This window comes from Ascaphus truei, chromosome 13 (genome assembly GCF_040206685.1).
Source record: "Ascaphus truei isolate aAscTru1 chromosome 13, aAscTru1.hap1, whole genome shotgun sequence".
Classification (NCBI taxonomy): domain Eukaryota; kingdom Metazoa; phylum Chordata; class Amphibia; order Anura; family Ascaphidae; genus Ascaphus; species Ascaphus truei.
In genome coordinates, this window is record NC_134495.1 from 23,261,958 (window position 1) to 23,281,365 (window position 19,408).

Genomic DNA, 19,408 nt, shown 5'->3' on the forward strand with positions numbered 1-19,408 from the left:
GAATCTGGTGGTTACTTCTCTCTAGAGGGCGGACCTTGCCGTTAAGAGTCTCTCTGATTGGCCGCTTGCGCCTGCCACCGCTGTGATTGACAGACCCCGCCCACTCCGAGCTGTGTCATTGAGCGGGCTAACCATGATGTCGTTGAGGCTCTGGGTACACCAACTTCGGGTTAGTATCAATATCTATAACACATTTAGAGTATCAATTCCTATAACATAGTGCGATGTTGTGCAAGTAACACGTGTTGTTCGGTTCTTCCCCGCTCATTTGCATAATATTAGCGCGGGGCATTCTGGGACCACTTTTATTGCCACTGTACCTTCATTTGTTCCCTTTCCCCAGCATAGATTTTGTGGGTTTAGCGGCTGCTTATGTTAGCGCTCCCATGAAAGATATTTGAAGCTACAACAATGTCTCTCCCTTACTTTGAAGGCTTGCCTCAATCGGGGTAATATATACCAACTGGTAGCGCTTAGGAGCCGAGCGGGAGGGAAGCTCAATGCAGAGGTCACGTGCTGAGTGCGTCACTGTGTGATGTCACTCTCTCCACCCCTCCGGGAAGGTCTGAGACAAGAGCCAATCGCCGCCCTTGCAGGGCGTCACCTGATTCCTCGGGTGAGTGAGTCCCCAGCGACCCCACGCTGGAGTGGACTGGCCCGTCACGAGTTGGGGGCTCCCGCAGGAGAGGCGGGGTGGCCCACTGTGCGCGGGAGGGACGGGGCCCAGAGATTGAGGCTCCTCCCCCTCTCCTCACGTGGTGCCGCCCGGCTGATGCTGCCCCCTCCCCGGGCCTTGGAAGTGGCTCACGGCTGGCGGGACTGAGTCCAATGGCTGAGGTGGGGCAGGAGCACGGGATGTGTGCCCGCCCCATAACCCAAGTCAGACTACTCTCCCACCGCTCTCTTTTATTTAAAAATCGTAACAATTATTAATAAAAAATGTTCTTAATAAAGAATTCATATCATATATGAATAAAGATTCATGCAAATAATGATAACTGCGTTATTGTATTAACCAACGAATAACCTCAAATAATTCTTGTAGATTCATGCAAACCTCCAAATACTCATGAAATGTCGATTTTTTTAAAATGATAGAACATAGTGCTGCAAAACAGCAATATAATTCTATTGGTTAAATACGTAATTTGAGTAATATAATTCCTTCTATGGCCCCATTTAGCTTCTCCCAATAAGTCATAGTGATCCATATAACTTCTCCCTATAACCACTCCCTATAAATATAGGGTTGCTTGTCCAAAAATACTGGACCCCCACGACTCCGAACACATAAAATATACCCCCACCTCCCCAATTCGTTTAAAAAATATCCCCACCTCAATACATATAACATATACCCTCACCTCCCCACTACATTTAAAAAATACCCCCGTCTCCCCAATACATATAAAATATACCCCAATCATCATCTCATCCTGGCCCCCATCATCTCATCTCCCCAGGCTGGCCCCCATGCCCCATCGTATCCCCCACCACACTCCCATCATTTCAATCTTCCCAGGCTGGCCCCCATTCCCCATGTTATCCCCCATCCCACTCCCATCATTTTAATCTTGGCAGGCTGGCCCCATGCCCCATATTATCCCCCCCCATCATTTTAATCTTGGCAGGATGGCCCCATGCCCCATATTATCCCCCCCCCCCCCATCATTTTAATCTCCCCAGGCTTGCCCCCATGCCCCATATTATCCCCCCCCCCCCATCATTTTAATCTCCCCAGGCTGGCCCCCATGCCCCATATTATCCCCCCCCCCATCATTTTAATCTCCCCATGCCCCATCTCATCCCCCGCTCACATTGATGGGATGCACATTGATACGCTGACAACCAAGACCTATGCCAAATCCTAAGTGTCCTGGTCAGAAAGCGTATCGCACAGCAGATGCTAATGCCAATTATTGACTATGGAGACATAGTATACGGCTCGGCACCTCAAACCCACCTTAGCAAACTTGACACCCTCTACAATTCAATTTGTCGTTTTGTTCTCCAATGCAACTACAACACACATCACTGCGAAATGCTCAAAGAACTAGATTGGTCATCACTCGAGTCTAGGCGCAAAGTTCACTTTTCCTGTCTTGCCTTTAAATTCTTTATGGGCAAGCTACCCGCCTATCTGAACAAGCTCCTCACCCCTACCACTTGCAGCACTTATCATCTGAGATCAGACTCCAAAAGATGGTCCCAAGGCTCAACAAAGTATCCGGCCGCTCCTCCTTCTCTTACCGTGCACCCCAAAACTGGAACAACCTACCAGAGACCCTCACATACACCACCAGTTTAAATTCTTTCAAATCTAAGGCTGTCTCACACTTTAATCTGGTCTGTAACTGTTTCATACGCCCATAATATATATTTTCTTTAACTGTGCATGCAATGTCTTGTATATAATGTATACCCTGCTCATTTATGTAACTGTATTTGTAACCATGTATTATTTGTATTAACTCTGTGCCCAGGACATACCTGAAAACGAGAGGTAACTCTCAATGTATTACTTCCTGGTAAAATATTTAATAAATAAATCATTTTAATCTCCCCCAGGATGGTCCCCATGCCCCAAAATGTTGTCCTTGCCTTATTTCCAGCAGACGTCTCTGAATCTGGCTCCGCCAGACCAGCTCTTAGCCGCGCTCGCTGCCGCCTCCACATGGTAATACCAGACACATATGTGTCCGGTATTACCTCCGATTTTCTACCGGACAGGCATCAGAATTACTGGCCTGTCCGGTTGTAAACTGGACACCTTGCAACCCTATCCCTATAACTCCTCCTATTGCCCCATATAATCGCTACCTATAACTCCTATTACCCCTATAACCGCTCCCAATAACTCCTATTACCCCTATAACTGCTACCTATTTCTCCTCCTGTTACCCCTGTAACTGCTCCCTAAAACTCCTCCTATTGCTCCATATAACTACTCCTATTGCTCCCTATAACTCCTATTGCTCCCTATAACTCCTCCTATTGGTCCATATAACTCCTATTGCCCTATATAACCGCTCCCTATAACTCATCCTATTGCTTCATATAAACGCTCCATATAACTCCTATTGCCCCATATATCGCTCCCTATAACTCATCCTAATCCCCCATATAACTCCTCATATTGCCTCATATAACCCCTCCCTATAACTCATCCTAATCCCCCATATAACCCCTCCCTATAACTCCTCCTATTGCCTCATATAACCCCTCCCTATAACTCCTACTGCCTCATATTTCCACTCCCCAGCATGCAGGGCCTGCTATCAATAATAGGGGTCAATCAAATGCCCTGTTTACCCCCCTCCTCCCCCCACAGGCCCTCAGCTCGCTGGCCCCCGGGGTATCTCGGCTCGATAACTCCTCGGATTTCCTGGATCGACTCCCTCACCGGAAACACCCGGGAATCATGCGCGTGAAACTGACCCGTCTTCCGCAAGAAGCTCAGACCGCGGCACAGGTCCTCCTGCAAGGTGAGTGTCAGCACACAGCCGGAATCGTGGTACGTCCTGTGCAAATAATACGGATAACAAACGCCGATCTTGGAGATCTTAACGGTTATTAATTAAAACTTCACACGTGTTTTTTTTCTTTAACATTTTTTCATCAAAGATTTCTCTAAAGACACAAGTCTTCTTTTCCGACACTACACTAATTGAAGCAATCTGATTTTTGATAGAGCAACATATAATTGTCCATGACTCAAAACAGGCTTAGGTAGGTAAAGGTGTATTTTATCCAACGTTTGGCCTTGTGACTTATTGATGGTCATTGAAAAAGCCAATCACGTGGGAAATTGTTTGTGTTTGAAACCGAAACGATACATTTGTGTTTGGTGGAATGCGTGGGATTCTTGGAATAAGGATCGTGCCTTGAGTTTGCTGCACGTGTCTGTTTGCTGCACCGATCGCTTTTGCTTCGATTGATGTGTGTTTGTATTTGAGGAACAGGAAGTCTTGTACCATTATGTAGTCCTCTCCAATGGCATTGGGTTTCTAAGGAACATGAGAACGGCTCCAGATTTATACAAATTAAAATACTTCTTTGTATGAAAGGTTTTTTTCTTGAATAAATCCAGTTATTTGTGCCAGTTTTGCAGCCTTGTACAAGCATATAAAGAGGTGCAGTGGGCTATGTGCTGTAGCTGTGCTCTGTGCTGTACCTGTTCTCTGGATTATGTTGCTGCTCCCTGTCTCCCCCCCCCTGTTATTTGGTACCTGCTTTTAGGATGCGCCATCAGAGACCTGGAGAAGCGCGCCGGTTTCCTGAAAAATTACTTGTGGAGTCGGAAACGCCCCATGGAGGAAAGAGAGCTGCGAGTCCGAGCAGCAAAACTGGAGATGGAGCTCAGGGACCCAGTGGGACCCCCCACAGGTAATTTATCACACCGTGACTGGGAAGTGGGGGAGACACGGTATAAAGTAAGTCCCAACTGAGAGTGCACAGAGACTTGTGTCCCTGGCAGGGTGACGCGTTGTCAGAATGGATATGTTACAGTCAGTCCCCGGCAGGGTGATGCGTTGTCAGAATGGATATGTTACAGTCAGTCCCTGGCAGGGTGACGCGTTGTCAGAATGGATATGTTACAGTCAGTCCCTGGCAGGGTGACGCGATGTCAGAATGGATATGTTACAGTCAGTCCCTGGCAGGGTGACGCGTTGTCAGAATGGATATGTTACAGTCAGTCCCTGGCAGGGTGACGCGTTGTCAGAATGGATATGTTACTGTCAGTCCCTGGCAGGGTGACGCGATGTCAGATTGGATATGTTACAGTCAGTCCCCGGCAGGGTGACGCGTTGTCAGAATGGATATGTTACTGTCAGTCCCTGGCAGGGTGACGCGATGTCAGATTGGATATGTTACAGTCAGTCCCCGGCAGGGTGACGCGTTGTCAGAATGGATATGTTACTGTCAGTCCCTGGCAGGGTGACGCGTTGTCAGAATGGATATGTTACTGTCAGTCCCTGGCAGGGTGACGCGTTGTCAGATTGGATATGTTACTGTCAGTCCCTGGCAGGGTGATGCGTTGTCAGAATGGATATGTTACAGTCAGTCCCTGGCAGGGTGATGCGTTGTCAGAATGGATATGTTACTGTCAGTCCCTGGCAGGGTGATGCGTTGTCAGAATGGATATGTTACAGTCAGTCCCTGGCAGGGTGACGCGTTGTCAGATTGGATATGTTACAGTCAGTCCCTGGCAGGGTGACGCGTTGTCAGATTGGATATGTTACAGTCAGTCCCCGGCAGGGTGACGCGTTGTCAGAATGGATATGTTACTGTCAGTCCCTGGCAGGGTGACGTGTTGTCAGAATGGATATGTTACAGTCAGTCCCCGGCAGGGTGACGCGTTGTCAGAATGGATATGTTACAGTCAGTCCCCGGCAGGGTGACGCGTTGTCAGAATGGATATGTTACTGTCAGTCCCTGGCAGGGTGACGCGTTGTCAGAATGGATATGTTACTGTCAGTCCCTGGCAGGGTGACGCGTTGTCAGAATGGATATGTTACAGTCAGTCCCCGGCAGGGTGATGCGTTGTCAGAATGGATATGTTACTGTCAGTCCCTGGCAGGGTGACGTGTTGTCAGAATGGATATGTTACAGTCAGTCCCCGGCAGGGTGACGCGTTGTCAGAATGGATATGTTACTGTCAGTCCCCGGCAGGGTGACGCGTTGTCAGAATGGATATGTTACTGTCAGTCCCTGGCAGGGTGACGTGTTGTCAGAATGGATATGTTACAGTCAGTCCCCGGCAGGGTGACGCGTTGTCAGAATGGATATGTTACAGTCAGTCCCCGGCAGGGTGACGCGATGTCAGAATGGATATGTTACAGTCAGTCCCTGGCAGGGTGACACAGGGGGACATGTATGTGTTGCTGCTGCAGACTGTCCAAGGCAGGCTTTTAACCCCTGTGTGTCTGTGTCAGGGCCGGGGAGTTCTCAGGAGCAGGAGAAGAAGTTACAGCAACGTGTAATGAACACTCTACGCAAGAATATATATCACTGGCAGCCACTGAGGTGGGGAGCGCAGCGCTGTATACACTGCTTATATTGTGCCATATACACTGCAAATACTCTACCATACATTGCATATCGTCTACCATACACTCTGCATACACAGTGCAAATACTCTACCATACACTGCATATACTCTTCTATACACCGCCATAGATTACGTATACACGCAAATAGTCTGCAGCACACATCATATACTCTGTCATACACTGCATGTGCTCTACCATAAACTCTGCCATACACTACCATATACTCTGCCATACATTGCATGGGCTCTGCTATACACTCTGCATATACACTACCATATACTCTGCCGTACATTGCATATACTTTGCATATACACTACCATATACTCTGCCTTACCTTGCATATACTCTGCTATACACTCTGCATATACAGTGCAAATACTGTGCCATACATTGCATATACTCTGCTGTACACCCATCTACTCTGCAAATATGCTGCCATACATTGCATATACTCTGCCAGACACTGCATATACACTGCCATAAAACTCTGCATATACACAACAAAGACTCTGCCATACACTCTGCGTATAAACGACAAATACTCTGCAGGACACTGCATATACTCTGCCATACACTTCTATACACTCAAATACTCTGCTATACATTGCATATACTCGGTCATACATTGCATATACTCTGCTATACACTTCATATACTCTGCCATACACTTCTATACACTCAAATACTCTGCTATACATTGCATATACACTACCATACATTGCATATTATCTGCCATACACTGCCTACACTCTGCCGCACACTGCCTGCACTCTGCCGCACACTGCCTACACTCTGCCGCACACTGCATACACTCTGCCGCACACTGCCTGCACCCTGCCGCACACTGCCTGCACTCTGCCGCACACTGCCTACACTCTGCCCCACACTGCCTACACTCTGCCGCACACTGTATATACTTTGCCATACATTGCATGTACACTGCATACACTCTGCCGCACACTGCATACACTCTGCCGCACACTGCATATACACTGCCGCACACTGCATATACACTGCCATACATTGCATATATTCTGCTGCACACTGCATAAACTTTGCCGCACACTGCATAAACTTTGCCGCACACAGCATAAACTTTGCCGCACACAGCATAAACTTTGCCGCACACTGCATATACTCTGCCGCACACTGCATATACTTTGCCATACATTGCATGTACACGGCATATACTCTGCCGCACACTGCATATACACTGCCATACATTGCATATATTCTGCTGCACACTGCATACACTCTGCCGCACACTGCATACACTCTGCCGCACACTGCATACACTCTGGTATCTGTACACAATATTATTGGTGTATAATGCAGTCTATTATTTTCAACTATACTGCTACCTGCATATTTGTTCCATACACCCACATACGCACTTCTATCTGCATATGCATCCCCCTCTGTGTACAGCACCCCACTATCTGCATATACACCATGCGCCGGTGATATACACAGACTCAGGGACACGGTGTGTTTCATGCAGTTACACAGAGGAGCTCTGCTTGCTGTACCTGGCCTCTCGCTTCGATGGAGGATACGCTGCTGTAACCAGAGCCATGCAAGAGGTGAGGAGTAATACTCTGCAGGGGAGGGAGGGCAGGAATACTTTGCCGGGTGGAGGTAGGAATACTCTGGAGGGGGAGGAATACTCTGCAGGGAGGGGGGGGGCAGGAAAACTCTGCAGGAGGACAGGGGTCAGTAATATCAGCAGGTGGGGCAGTAATACTCTGCAGGGGACCGGGGGAGTGATACTCTGCAGGGGTACAGGAGGCAGTAATACTCTGCAGGTGGTGAAGAGATCAGTTAGACCACGGGTAGCCAACCACAGTCCTCCACAGCTACCAATAGGCCAGTTTTCAAGATATCCCCGCTTCAGCACAGGTTGTGCAGTCTTCGCCTGATTGAGCCACCTGTGCTGAAGCAGGGATATTCTGGACTGTTGGTGGCCCTTGAGGACTGTAGTTGGTCACCCCTGAGTTAGACTTTATACGTACATGCCACTTGGGGCCAGGTAATAACCCCCATGTAGCATCCGCTGCACAGGGACATTGTGATTTAGCCAGAGGCAGAGAAGGTGACCTCGCGGTTACTGCCGGGATGGGAACCTTACATGAAGTAAGGGGTTGAAAGTGGCATGCAATGCATCCTGGGGGGTCCTGCTATTAAACACACTGCTTTTCCCATCCGCCAGATCCGTCAGCGCGTCCCTGAATTCAGTCCCCGGACGCTGCTGGACTTTGGTTCCGGGGTTGGATCGGTCACATGGTGAGACGAGTCTTCGCGTGCTGGTGCCCGGCTGTCTGTAGTGTAGATGCTCGGCGTCTCTCTTTGTATGGATTTCCGTCTCTCCCTCCGTTTGCACGGTCTAGGATACTTCGACGCGGCCGTTCAGCCGCCAGCTATTGGACCGCCGCATCTAATGTGTCCTCTAACCCAGGGGTGCGCAAACTGGGGGAGGGGGGCAGCGCGCCTAGAGAGGCCCTGCGCTCTTCCCCAAAGCATTTAAATGAAATGCCGGGGGAACGCGCAAGGCCTCTTTAAGGCTACGGCCCCGGTCCTCCCAGCTGTACACGCGCATGGCGGTGCGTGCAGCGACAACAGCCGCGATCGGTGGTCTGTAGGGGAGCGCAGGGGGTGGGACCATGACGGGGGAGTGGCCATGATGGGACATATCTGCCCTGCCATTGGCTGCGCGCTGCCATGTGACCGCATCGTAGCATGGGAAGACAATATTCTTCTCTTCTCTGCCAGCGTACGCGTCACAGCGCTTTGCGCGCCCCCACAGCCATAGAGGGCTGTGCTGTGGTGTGTGGCGCACACGCTGTAGCGCGCACCGCCGTGACTACCGGGGACTCAGTTTGACTCCCTTACCTGGTCTCCAGCAGCTTCTGGCAACGTGTCGCATGATGCATGGGGGTCACATGATGTCGTGAGGTCAGAAACGCCGGTGACAAGGGAAGGGGGTGCGCGAGCAGATAACCTTAACCCCTTATCTATGCCTAAAAACCGTAACCCCTAATCTCACCCTAAAAACCTTAAACCCCTTATCTATGCCTAAAAACCGTAACCCCTTATCTCACCCTAAAAACCTTAACCCCTTATCTCACCCTAAAAACCTTAACCCCTAATCTCACCCTAAAAACCTTAAACCCCTTATCTATGCCTAAAAACCGTAACCCCTTATCTCACCCTAAAAACCTTAACCCCTTATCTCACCCTAAAAACCTCAACCCCTTATTTCCTTACCGTTATAACCTTAACCCCTTACCCTAATGTCTTAACCCTTTAACTCTTTACCCTAAAAACCTTAATCCCTTACCTCACCCTAAAAACCTTAACCCCTTACCTCACCCTAAAAACCTTAACTTCTTAACCCCTTACCCTAAAAACCTTAACCCGTTAATACCTTACCCGAACAACTCTAACCTAACACTAATCACCTACTTCGGGCCAAAACGGCGGCACCCAATTCCCTCCGCGGCTAAATGGCTGCGGCTGAAAGTCCCATTCCGCATGTCTGCGTGTCCCTTTGTTTGAGCTTCTGTCTCTTTCTCTGAGTTTGCTATGCTAATGGCTGTTTCTCTTTGGTAACCTCTTGCGCGCTCTCTCTCTCTGTCTCTCTCTCTCTCTCTCTCTCTCTCTCCATCTCTCTCTCTCTCCATCTCTCTCTCTCTCCATCTCTCTCTCTCTCTCTCTCTCTCACTCTCTCTCTCTCTCTCTCTCTCTCTCTCTCTCTCAGGGCAGCCCACTCGTTGTGGGGTGACAGCCTAGGGGAGTACATGTGTATAGACAGCGCGGCGTCCATGAACAGACTCAGCGAGCTGGTGCTGAGAGGTAAGAGTCTGTCTCGCTCGCTCTCACTTTGGGACCTGAATCAGTTGCTTAGGCCTTGTACAGAGTGCGCCGGAGCGCGTGACATCACGATCCGTGGCGTCTGGAGGAGGAGACGCGACCAAGAGCAGCATAATTCCATGTTTGGGGGCGTGCCCATGACGTCACGTGAACGGTTTGCCCTCGTTGGCTGAACCGCGCACGTGACCCGCCCGTTGTCTTGCGGAAAATCTGCCACGCCATCGTGCACGTGCGCGCTCTGGCCGTGCGCATGGCCTTCCAGGCATTTGTGTGCGGCGTGCGTGATGTCGCGCTGACTATGGCCGCGGGCTGAGTGTTAAAGCAGCAATGCTACATCCCCCCCCTGTGACAATGTATCATTCTACATTCTTACCTAAGTTGGTAATCGTTTGGTGCTCCTGTTATAAATCTGAAAAAATCCAGATTGTGTGCCTAACGAAATGGCCGCCTTCTAACTTTGTGCTGCAGCTGATATGTAACATTATATTACGAAGGGTAACACATTGTTGTTACAGCTTTCAGCAGGCAATAGAAAGTCTGCTGTTTGGCACACAGCAACAGATCTGTTTGTGATACTTTGTTGCCAAAGGGCAGAGCTCAAAAAGGAGTGTGTCGGAGCCTGTTTCAAAAGTGGAAGTGGATGTGACTTTTGTAAATGGTTGCTGTAGCAACCAAAGGATGATCAATGCATAAAAAAAAAATCATTAAAAATGGAATTAGGATATTTTTTTTAAATGCAGACAGTGTTATCTAATGATGAAGAACAGGAGGAGCGCAAATTTCATCAGGACATGGAAGATAAAATAAAGACGCCCAATAGTGCAATATTGTCTGGTTCAACAAATAGAGTATTGATGAGGCCTCTCTAGATTTTTCACTCGCATATTAGACGTGATGATCACTGGGTGTTTTTATTTTCTTCCATGTCCTGATGAAATTTGCGCACACCTCCTGTTCTCCATCGTTTGCGGTTTGGATTGGGATTGAGTCCTGTTTCAGGAGCTGCACTTTCTAAGGCTAGTGTATATTTTATTTGTTTGTATTTTGTTAAAGTAGTGTTATTTGCGCTCAATTTTCTCTGTTAACTAGTGTTATCTAATACTACAGAACTGATTTATTTAAAAAACATGTAGGATTTTTCATGGTTTGCTGCTCTAATGGTGCAGTAACAAGTACACAACGTGGCTCCTTAACCTCTCCCTGCTTTTCCTTCTGTCTCTTTCTCTCTCTGTTGTGCCATCATTTCTCTTGTGCTGCTCTCTGGCTGTCTCTACTCTCTTCTACTAATCCCTGACTGTCTCACTCCACACCTGTCCTCTCTCAAGCTTGTGGTCTATTTACCTTGGGCTCTCTCCTTCCCGTGGCTGTCACTCGCTAGTTGTTTTCCCCGGCTGTCTTTCTTACCCCTTGCGGCTGTCTCTTTTTTTTTTTAGGGGGCTCCGAGACGGGGAACGTGCATATTTCCGGCGTTTATTTCCGTCAGTTTCTGCCGGTGTCTCCCAAGGTAAGTTGTGTTTATCCCGCCTCTGCGATGATCTGCAGTCCCGCATGCGGCTCTGCTTTCTCTCAGAGTGATGGTCTGCAGTGCAACCATGTTGGGTTGTATAATCTCGGGGGCGCAAAACTGTGCTCACTCAGGCTGCGATGTTCTGCTTTCCTAGGTGCAGTTTGACCTGGTGGTCTCGGCGTTCTCTCTAAACGAACTTGCGAGCTTATCTGAGCGTGAGAAGAACGTCCAATCACTGTGGAGGAAAACGGGGGGCTTCCTGGTTAGTGTCAGCCCCCCAACGCCCCCCCCCCTCCCTACCCCCCAAATAATCACTTCAGCTAACTGATGTTTACCTTGTCCCCGGAGCTTTTAGAGCCTTGAGTCCCGTACTATCCAACCCAAGAATCCTCTCTGCCTCTCTCCCATGACCTCTCTCCGTATTTCCCATGATCCTCCTCACCCTGCGTCCTACCCATAAGCCTCTTCTCTCTGAACCTGCAGGTGCTGGTGGAAAATGGTACCCGGGAAGGACATCAGCTTCTAATGGAGGCTCGTGACACAGTTTTTCGGGTAAATCAACCGACTCGGGTCCTCGCTATCGACAGTCCGTTATCCGTCGAACGTATTTTCCGACGTCAGATAACGCTTTCCACAGAACGCATTATCCAACGCGCACTGCGGCAGATTAACATTGGAATTCGCAATCCCACGGTGGTTTGCGGGGCGGAAAACCGAGGACCGCCTGTACTGTAGTTTTACTTCCTGTTAGTCACCATGATGTCACAGGAAGTGAGTGAACCTGGGATTTTCCCACATGCCCTTGCAACCTAAACGGGACTACGTTCTTTAGGCAGAGCACAAGAATATCTCATTCCTAACACCCAGTGCCCTGTTTAACTGGATGTTCAGAGTTAGTGAGCAGTATACATAGATGAGGCCATCTTGGTTCACCCAGGACAATAACAGCGTTTGGTGTTTGGGACGACTTGGGCTGCTGTAGAGAAGAGTTATTGAAGGATTCACACAATGCTTTATACTTTCCCTCTGTGGCTCACCGACTGACTGCGTCTCCTCCTCCTATACAGGGGCAGGACACAGAGATCTGGGACCCTCGCCCCCCGCACGTGTTTGCACCCGTGAGGAACACAGGGTTTCTGTCTGTGTGTTTGTGCGTGTGGTTGGCTGTGTGTCCATGTGTATGTTTGGGCGGTATGTGTGTAATTGTCTTTGTGTGGGTCGGCTTCTCCTGCCTTTCTATCATTGTGTGCCTCTCCTCTTCTCCCTTCCTCTCTCTCCCCCCTCCTCTCCTTCTCTTCCCCCCACCTCTGCTTTCTCTCTCTCCCCCTCTTCTCCCTCTCTCTACTCCTATTCTCTCTCGCTCTCTCCCTTTTTTCTCTCTCCCCCCCCCCCCCCCTTCTTCTCTCTCCCCACCTCTCTCTCTCTCTGCCTCTTCTCCGCTCTCTTCCTCTTTTCTCTCTCTCCCCCACATCTCTCTCTCCCCCTCTTCTCTCTAATCCTCTCTCTCTCCTCTTCTCTCTTTATCTCTCCCTTCTTCCCCTTCTCTCTCCCTACTCCTCTGTCTCTCCCCCCCCTCTCTTTCTCCCCTCTTCTCGCTGCCCCTCTTCTCTCTCCCCCCCCTCTTCTCTCTCCCCCCCCCCCCTACTTCCCTGGACCAGTCCAGCAGGAGGAAGAGCTTCACAGCATAGTGATTAAGAGCCCCTGTTGCAACTCTCCCTTTCTCGCTCTCCCAGTGTCCTCACCAGCTGTCCTGTCCCAAACTTGCTGACAAGCTCCAGGTGCCCTGTAACTTCCTTCAGCAGTACCAACCTCTTCCCTTCAAATGGGTGAGTCCTGCCCCGCACAGCCTAACACACTTGGATGTGCTCTGACTATGTTCGGCGGGCGGCAACACAGACATGAATATGAGCTTATTCCTCACTGTCTATTCCTCATATCCTCTCTCTCCAGCTCCCTCCTTCTCTCTGTTTCTCTTCTGTCACAACTCGTTCTCTCTGTCCCCTTCACACTCTCACTCTCCCCTTCACACTCTCACACTCCCCTTCCCACTCACACTCCCCTTCACACTCTCACACTCCCCTTCACACTCACACTCCCCTTCACACTCTCACACTCTCCCTCTCCCCTTCACACTCTCACACTCTCCCTCTCCCCTTCACACTCTCACACTCTTCCTCTCCCCTTCACACTCTCACCCCCTCTCCCCTTCACACCCCCCTCTCTCCTTCACACCCCCCTCTCTCCTTCACACCCCCCTCTCTCCTTCACACCCCCCTCTCTCCTTCACACCCCCCCCTCTCCTTCACACCCGCCTCTCTCCTTCACACCCGCCTCTCTCCTTCACACCCGCCTCTCTCCTTCACACTCCCCTTCACTCTCACACTCCCCTTCACACTCTCACACTCCCCCTCTCCCCTTCACACTCTCACACTCCCCCTCTCCCCTTCACACTCTCACACTCCCCCTCTCCCCTTCACACTCTCACTCCCTCTCTCCTTCACACACCCTTCTCCTTCACACACCCTTCTCCTTCACACCCGCCTCTCTCCTTCACACCCGCCTCTCTCCTCCACACCCCCCTCTCTCCTCCACACCCCCCGCTCTCCTCCACACCCCCCTCTCTCCTTCACACCGCCTCTCTCCTCCACACCCCCCTCTCTCCTCCACACCCGCCTCTCTCCTTCACACCCGCCTCTCCCCTCCACACACCCCTCTCTCCTCCACACCCCCCTCTCTCCTTCATACCCCCCTCTCTCCCTCACACTCCCCTTCACTCTCACACTCCCCTTCACACTCTCACACTCCATCTCTCCCCTTCACACTCTCACACTCCCCCTCTCCCCTTCACACTCTCACACTCCCCCTCCCCTTCACACTCTCACTCCCTCTCTCCTTCACACACACCCTTTCTCCTTCACACCCCCCTCTCCCCTTCATACACTCCCACTCTCTCCTTCACACTCCCACTCTCTCCTTCTCTCCCCCTCTCTCCTTCACCCCCCCTCTTCTACACACTCCCGCTCTCTCCTTCACACTCCCCCTCTCCCCTTCACACCTCCCCCCTCCATTTTCCTTCCCTCACACTCACTCTCTCTCTCTTTCTCACAGAACCCCCCCCAGAGCTTGGAGAAGTTTTCCTTCCTGATATTGTCACGTGGCTCCGTGGGAGAGGCTGACGCTCAGTGGCCGCGTGTGATTGCCCCAGTTCTGCGCAGACCACGTCACGTTCACTGCCACCTGTGCTGCGCAGACGGACAGCTACATCACGACGTCATCACTGCGCACAGACATGGGCGGTAATTCCCACATCTGTCACCCACTGCCACGAATCTTCTCATACCACGGATATCACTACAGCGGGAGTGGCCAACTCCAGCCCTCAAGGGCCACCACCGACGGAGCCACTGATTGAGCCATCTGTGCTGAAGCAGGGATATCCTTAAAACCTGACCATTTGGTGGCCCTTGAGGGCTGGAGTTGGCCACCCCTGTACTGCACAAACTCTGCAGCCACTAATACCTATCCACGGATGTGCCACAATAATATAGCTGCTAATACATTGCCACTACCACACGTAACACCGCCACGTATACTCCCCTATCCACGGATATGCCACAAATAATGCAGCCACTAATACTCCCAGTGCCCGTAATATGCCACAAAATAGCAGCCACACAGGAAGTAATCTCAGTGCCACAGCCCGGCAATAATGAAAGCACTGCCACAAATACTCTAAGTAATAACAATAGCGTTTATTCATTCTCTGCCTTGCAGCATTTATTCGTTAATGTAACATAAGACTGACAGTGTACGCAGCTCTGTACAGAGAAGTTTTGCCGGCAGAGCTAACAAGCTCCTTTTTGCTCCCAGGGCAGTGACATTTCTATTAAACTACTCCTACAGGCCTTTGATGCATCAAGCAACCCCCTGGTATCTACCAGAGCCACTAATACTCCTGGCAATATATAACTATGACGTATACTCGTACAGCAAGCCGTACACTGTACTGTAGTACCTGATCCTGCAGATACTAATGTTCCTGCTTGTCTCTCTTTCCCCATTTTCGCCTCCCACAGGGATCTCTATCGCTGTGCTAGAAGCAGCGAGTGGGGGGACCGCCTGCCGGGGTTGCCCTCCTCGGTGACATCTGACCCCGATGCTGAGCAGACGGAGAACGGGGAGACGGAACCCGCCCCGTGACAAAGGGACATATAGTGGAGGGCTGGCGCAATGCTGACACCCAGTGGTCACTCTGTGTACTGCAGGGAATGGTAAATTAGGTCCACTTGCCAGGGCCAATTTACCGGAAGAGCAATGGTTCCCAGGAGCAGAACTACAATTCCCAGCATTCCATGGGGCTGGATAAGAGGAGGAGTGCAGTGAATCTTCTAGGATCCAGTACGGAAGAGCGGATCAGTGGATGGGAAGCATTACGCTGAAGGACTTTATGGATGTGATAATTCCCAGCTATTGCAGAAGATCTGTGGGGTAACACAGGGGTGCTCAACTCCAGTCCTCAAGCCCCTTTCAGGATATCCCTGCTTCAGCACAGGTGGCTCGATCGGTCCCTGCTTCAGCACAGGCGACTCAATCAGGGGCTCAGTCTTCAACTGAGCCTCTGATTGAGCCACCGGTGCTGAAGCAGGGATATCCTGAAAACCTGACCCGTTGGGGGGGTTGAGTCTTGAGGACTGGGGTTAAACACCCCTGGGGATAACACATAATAAAGAAAGACTGGACACCCCTGTGTTTTGGCCTCCTGCTTAGTGCTGTGATAGGAGGCTCAATATCTTGCCTTAGTCTTACCCATTCATCACGTACAAACCATGTAAAGCACAGCGCCTGCGCCGCCTGCACCCGCTGCTATTTCTGTACTGATCTAATACATAAGAGTGCGGTGGGCCGGTGACTCCGGGGTTTCAATGTCTCAAAATCACTAACAACCGTTATTTATCAGTGAGCTGAACGCGTATCCACAAAGCTAATGCTATGCAGAAGCAACGGGCGCTGAACTCCTTAGCAGAGACGTGACGCCATGTCAAGTTAGCACTGCCACGGCGTCAGGCATGTCTGACCTCGAGGTGGCGTCGCTCCCATCCAGACCCGGGAGAGAGAGAAGTAACAGCCGGGGGTAACGCGGTGTTAAGTCAAATCCATCCGACCTTCACTGGTGCTACACCGACCAAAGCACTCGTGTCCATAACAGTCGGCCCGAACACCGGACTTAACGTGGCATTGTTGAGCTTTGGAGATTGATGTTAATGCTTAACAAGGCACCTTCATTTTGGCTAGTGCCTCGTTAAATCAGTAATGGGCACCAACTGCTGGTCTATAACGGGGGGGGGGGCTCAATGCCAGCCCTCAGGAACCCTCCACCCCCCCTGCCTCAGCAGGTCTGGTTTTAAGATATCCTCGCTGCAGCACAGGTGGCTCAATCAGTGCTCAGTTAAGCCACTGATTGAACCACTTGTGCTGAAGCAGGGACTTATTGAGGCATTTATGCTGAAGCAGGGACTGATTGAGCCATTTATGCTGAAGCAGGAACTGATTGAGCCACCTGTGCTGAAGCAAGGCTATCCTTAAAACCTGACCTGTTGGGGGGGCTCTTGGAGTTGAGGACCACTGGTCTATAGCACCCCTTGGAAATGCAGTGCAGACCAGAAATAAGATGCCTATTTATGGTGACATTGGCGAGACTTGTGTGTGTGCCGTACACTACTGCTGCTCACACACCATGTGCTCTGTGCATAAATAGGACGTTTCACAGGGCCGTCGGTGTATGCGCATGTATTTATATTTAGGAGAAAAGGGATCGTTATCTGGTGCCCGTGCGGTATATTTCCTATATACACACACGGAGCATTCGCAGACTGTGCATGGGAAAGGGAGCGCTGCCTGTGCCGCTGCCTGTTCTTTGTGCGGGGGGGGGGGGAATTGTCAACCTCCATTACCATTTGCATAGGGGACTTATTTACCTGTGCCGGCTGCCGCCCTGCTTCTTCCAAATCGAGCGTCAATTGATGCCGCAGACGCCACAACCGATGTCTCGTTGCCATGGCCACCGTGACGTAGCGATGTCAAATGACACCATGGTAATGTGACGCCGTGCGACGTCACATGGGTGATGTCCACGGCGTAATTTGACGCAGGATTCTGAAGGAGAAGCAGGGCGGCAGACACAGGCAAGTGCCTAAGGGCGGAGGGTTTGTAAATCCGCCACTGTGTACATGTCTCTTCTCCCGAGATCTACGCTATACTCGGTACTATGCTGTCTTTTCTCTGTTCCTATAGCTCTACTGTATATATTGTACATCACAGCCGCTCCGAGCAGCTGGCTGAATCCAGCATCAAAATAACTATTTGTAGGGGAGAAACGCTTCTCTTCTCTCTTTCTCCCGGATCTTTGTTCTTCAAAGTAAATGTTTTCAGCAACAAAACGATTAGCAGTTCTCTGGCTTACACTTTGTTCAGTATTTATCAAGCAATCAATCATCCAATGCGATAGGTGCATTTATCAAAGAGCTGCGTACCTGTTATCAGCAACCCAGGGTGGGGCTTAGCATACAATAGCTTTGTTAGTAACCCTTTAGGAGGGGTGTTCCATATGGGTTAGACTTCTTAATGTCGGGTGGTGTAGAAAAGTAGGTTTATTTAGCCTGGGAGAGGGCAGAGTTGAAACAGGATAGGATCTATTTGTAGTGAAGGAAGTCTGCGAAAGTATGAGATTTCCTCCAGTGCAGGAACGCAGCGTGCGCGTGTGGCAGCTTAGCCCAGGGTCTGGGATTAGAAGGGCGAGAATGGCACAGAGAAGGAGGGGCATGTAGATCAAGAGAGGAGGACACGGCAGAGTTGTAGTTCCTGACCACGGCTGTCGGTCTGTAGTGCGGCTGAGGGAGGAGCGCAAAGTGGAATCAAAAGCAGTAGGTTAATAGAGCGCAGGTCTCTGCCGAAACGAGGGGTAGATGGAGGTGGGGAAGGGGAGAAGTGACAGAGGAGCTGCGATGATGGTCAGAGAGAGGAAAGGTGGAAATGCTGAAATCAGAGTTTTTAGTGAAGACCAGGTTCAGATAATGGCCATCCTTGTGGGTGCTGGCTGCGGTTCATTGGTGAAGGCTAAAAGAGAGGTTAGAGAGAGAGAGAGAGAGACAGAAGCCCAAGGGAGAGAGGGGTCATTAATATGGCAGTTGAATCCCCAAGGAAAAGGAGGGGATGAGTAGAGGTAAGTGGGCGGTGGATGACTGTCATGTGGAGCTGGAGAGGATACAAATCTGGACAGGGTGGGCCTCAAAGTAAGAAAGAGAGGGTGGTATTGGGAGGGTTTGGTAGCGGCAGATGGAGGAGAGGAGGTGCCCGACGCCTCCACCCCTGCCATTAGGCCGCGGAGTGGGGGAGAAAGAGAGGGCAGCTTCCAGTACAAAGTTAGACTGAGTGAGCCAAGTCTCAGTTATAGCAAAAAAAGAGTGAGAAAAATAAGCCGTGTACAAAGAGCAACATGGAAAGGGAGCGAGCATCCCAAAGAGCACAGGAGAGGGAGGTTGACTGGATAGGTATGAGGTTAGAGGGGTTTACACCACAAGTCGGTAAATTTGGATGTAGGAGGCGAGGACGAGAGCATGTAGAAATAAGGCAGGGACCAGGATTGGGAGATATATCTCACATAAGCAAGGAGGAGAAATATGGCAAGAAAGAGAATGTGTGAAGATGTGCAGGGGTGTGTTTTAGCGCAGGGGGTATAGCCGTGCAGGGTCAGAAGGGAGTTCATGTGAACTACTGTAAGGAGTGGAGAAGAAAGGAGCGATGGAGATTATATGAATGAAGTTAAGAGGATGGCAGAAAGAAGAGTGTAGTTTGGAAAGAAGAGAAGATAGAGGAAATATAAATAGTAGAGGAGGCATGGCAGTGCTAGTAGTGTTGAGAGGTGGTTGAGGGTTGTGCAGTTAAAATTAAGTCAGTATAAGGGTAAACAACAAGATGTGAA

The 19,408-nt window shown here is 50.3% G+C and overlaps 1 protein-coding gene across 1 annotated transcript; it reads left to right on the top strand.

Annotated features, from left to right (window-relative positions):
- Positions 1 to 17: 17 nt before the first annotated feature.
- Positions 18 to 17,870, top strand: METTL17 (methyltransferase like 17). The gene is made up of 14 exons (XM_075568946.1): positions 18 to 169; positions 3,332 to 3,485; positions 4,240 to 4,386; positions 5,937 to 6,027; positions 7,555 to 7,636; positions 8,263 to 8,336; positions 9,811 to 9,905; positions 11,357 to 11,427; positions 11,585 to 11,692; positions 11,914 to 11,982; positions 12,498 to 12,548; positions 13,164 to 13,256; positions 14,539 to 14,726; positions 15,507 to 17,870. Exons 1-14 carry the CDS (start codon positions 134 to 136, stop codon positions 15,628 to 15,630), a joined length of 1,383 nt encoding a protein of 460 aa, XP_075425061.1. The 5' UTR covers positions 18 to 133; the 3' UTR covers positions 15,631 to 17,870.
- Positions 17,871 to 19,408: the final 1,538 nt, after the last annotated feature.